The 3,337-nt window shown below is 50.5% G+C and overlaps 1 protein-coding gene across 1 annotated transcript; it reads right to left on the reverse strand.

Annotated features, from left to right (window-relative positions):
- Window positions 1–2,378: 2,378 nt before the first annotated feature.
- LOC139060275 (uncharacterized) lies at window positions 2,379–3,020 on the reverse strand. Its single transcript, XM_070539372.1, has one exon. It carries the CDS (start codon window positions 3,018–3,020, stop codon window positions 2,379–2,381), a length of 642 nt encoding a protein of 213 aa, XP_070395473.1.
- Between the last annotated feature and the right edge of the window lie 317 nt (window positions 3,021–3,337).

Consider the following 3,337-nt stretch of genomic DNA (forward strand, 5'->3'; position numbering starts at 1 on the left):
TAATCCTAGAGCCGTTTTGCACAGTTAATATTTCAAAATTATCATTTGAGACAGAGAATTCCTTCACAACTTGCACGTCGTGAGCGCGACTAACCAACAGCAACACGCCACCACCCCGGCGTTGCGGACGGTTTAGTACAAAGGTTTCATAACCAGTACGCGTAAACGGAACTTTCTGTCGTGAATACCAAGTTTCAGAGACCGTTATGGCGTCAAAGTGAACATCAGTAGAATCAATGAGCAAATCTATATCATCATGCTTATTTTCTAATGATCGTGCATTAAGATGAAGGAAGGCTGGGGAGTTCTTGTTTCGCAGTGTTTTTAGGTTTTTCGGCGCAACAGCCATCTTGGCGCAACAAGAAAATAAGATATAAGCTTGGGATTGAAAGAGATTGCTCTGATAGGCTTATCACGGCTCTTCAGCATTGTTTGTCATGAGCTGTACGGCATCGAGGCTGATGAGCCGAAGCACAGGGGAGCCATCTTCTCGACGTGCGAAGACTTTGCCGTCTTTGGTCCATACGTGCTTCCACTCCACCTGCCTCTTTTTTGCTGTTGCAGCGCCAAGTATCTGCTTACTTTTTCGGGTGAGATGCTCGTTTACGTACACGGCACTCGCTTTCCCTTGCCCTAGTACAGCAGTCGTGATCCGCAGTTTCTTTGCTTTCGCAAGGACTGCATTACGCTTTTCTCGCCTCACGAACCGCACGACAATGTTTTTTTCATTTCCCTTTGCGGTTGGTAACTGATGACAAACATCAATGTCACTTTCGGTCACAGCGTCACCGATAAACTCAGCCAACTTCACGACGGCTTCAAATGGCTCATAGTCTGCAGGGACGCCTTTAATTTCAATGTTGTTTGTTCGAGAATAGCGTTCGAGGTCTTCGATTCGGTCAGTTAACCTGCGGTTTTCCTCCTGAAGAGCTTGGTTGCTAGTCTTCAGTGACTTAATTTCTTTCATCAGTTCTTTGACTTCTCTGTGACATTCAGCCACTGTATCACAGGTATCGCTACAATACTGAACACTTTTCTTGAGCGCTTTGAATTCAGCAAGAGCTTCCTTTCTAAAATTAGACAACTCTTGTCGTGAACTGTCGAGGTCGTCTGTATCCTCACGCTTCCCCTTCGAGGGCGGCATTTCATAAAAAGGGAAGCTGGTAACACACCTGAAAACTGGTAACACAAACAAAAAATTACCGACGATTACGTTACTTCCTAATGCGAAATTTGAGCGCAGCAAATAAGCTGTTTCACCTTTTCGATAGATTGAGGCAAAGAAATCGAGCAACACATGTATGCGCTATCACATAATTTTTTGTTTATTTTTCACACGTATTCCTTTAACAAAGACTCCACTAACAGTTCTTGACAGTCATGAAGGAAGCTTTGTGGTCGGAGAAATAGACTGATATATGTTCGACTTGGTACACCAATGCTTGATTCTCAAAGACGAGATCTATACAAGTGCCTCGCGAGGTTGTCACAGCCGTGGGACGCGTTACGAGCGAGAGGAACGGGATGTTCTTCCGCATAAGTGTTAGGAAATTGCTGTTTGTCTTTATGTCAACATTAAAGTCCCCCACTACTAACATCGGTTTGGATCGATGGACGGTTAATGCGAGTTGCAGGAAGTGCACGACGTCTTTCGTGAGTGCGGTAGCGGACTCACGAAAGCGGTATCAGTCGGTCGCTGCTAGCGCTGGGGGGATGAAAGGGGGGCGGAGCTGGTTACGAGGCCGACGACAACGCCGACGACGACGCGAAACCCAGGAACGGACGCCAAAGAGCCATTTGTGTAGCCAGCCCTCCTCCGCAAGTCTCTCCTCCTCCCTTCCATCATCCTCCCTCGCCCGGAGAGCCGACAGCGCGCATGCGCGGCGGCGGAGCAGGTTACGAGGCCGACGACGACGCCGACAACGCCGACGCGAAACCCAGGAACGGACGCCAAAGAGCTGCGCTCTAAAATAAGCAACGACCAGTACAATAGCTGTGTTCGGCAGCGGTGCGGAAGGAAATAGGCGTGAAAAACACGTACAGAAAAGTTTGCTTACCTGCAAAAAGCAGGAAAGTCAATGCGCGTGATACTGTCGCACCACTGCCGAACTGAGCGTCTACGGCCGTAGCAGGGTTCTTTTATAGTTGATCCAGGTGGGGGTGATGTCGGCGCATGCTCGGTAGCAGGTCCAGGCTGATAGTCGGCGATGACAATTTCTTTCTTGGCAGATTAGGATCCACCCCTTGGCAGTGCAGTCTTGTCCAGCACTGACAACAAGCTTTCGATGCAGCCCCCAGCCACCGCGTAGTCAAGCTGCAAAAAGCAGGAAAGTCAATGCGCGTGACACTGTCGCACCACTGCCGAACTGAGCTACTTGTTATCTACCGTTCTTCTGGGTGATGGTTTCTTCAAAGGCCTGAAGAACGCTGTCGTCTTTGGCAGTCAGCTGTGCATCGTCGACGATCCCAAGGTGCTCCAGATCCCAGAATTGACGAGATATTTCATCGGGTGCTGTGGTCACACCTACCCGCATCACTCCGGTGCTTGTTAGAAAGGTTGCGCCGGACGACGTAGACTCTGTGCCCTGCAATGTCCATCCAAACGCAGTCTCTATGGCCACTAGCTTCTCACCGAGGCGCTTGACATTTCCTGTTGCTATATGCCAGTAGTGATCGGCCCCGATAATCAGCTCAACTCTAACACCAGGATGGTAGCCGTCAGGCAAGGTGTCAGCGAGCTGGAGGTCTTGTTCACGAGCGATGCTAGCTGTGGAGTCGTAAGGTGGTGGGAGGAGGTCTCCGCAGACCTCGGGCACCTCTAATGCTTCGATCCGGACTCTGGTGTTGTTGCGCCAGTTTCGCAGCCAGCATTCCACGCGATGACACCTTCTTTCTTCAGACGGTCTCTCGCTTCCGAAGGCGTAGATAGCTAGCTTCTCCCCTCCTATGACGCGAAGATTGAGGCGCCGGGAAACATCCTGTCGTACAAACGTTCTCTGGCTTCCACCGTCAAGCAGCATTCTCACCAGAGCACTCTTGTGCTGGCCTTCCGAATACGCTCGCGCCGTCTGTAGAAGCACACGGGTCTTTCCTAGTGCTGGTCCCACCTGAAGCGATGATTGTACTGCTGTCTCTGCTAGCGCAGCATCTCCGATTGAAGGAGGGCGTGTCGGTCTTTGATTGAGCTCGCAGACGCCAGTTGCGTGTCGTCCAGAGCATTTGGCACACTTCAGCCACCTTGCAGTTCTACACTCAGCGGCACGGTGCTTCTTTTTCGCACACTTGTAACAGCGCCTCTCTCTTGACATCACCTCCTTTTTCTTGGCCATGGGCACGG

The sequence above is a fragment of the Dermacentor albipictus genome, chromosome 5, assembly GCF_038994185.2.
Source record: "Dermacentor albipictus isolate Rhodes 1998 colony chromosome 5, USDA_Dalb.pri_finalv2, whole genome shotgun sequence".
NCBI classification, from domain to species: Eukaryota; Metazoa; Arthropoda; class Arachnida; order Ixodida; family Ixodidae; genus Dermacentor; species Dermacentor albipictus.

Excerpts from the sequence above, each read along its gene's own strand:
- LOC139060275 (XM_070539372.1), bottom strand. The coding sequence starts at position 3,020 with ATGCTGCTTGACGGTGGAAGCCAGAGAACGTTTGTACGACAGGATGTT.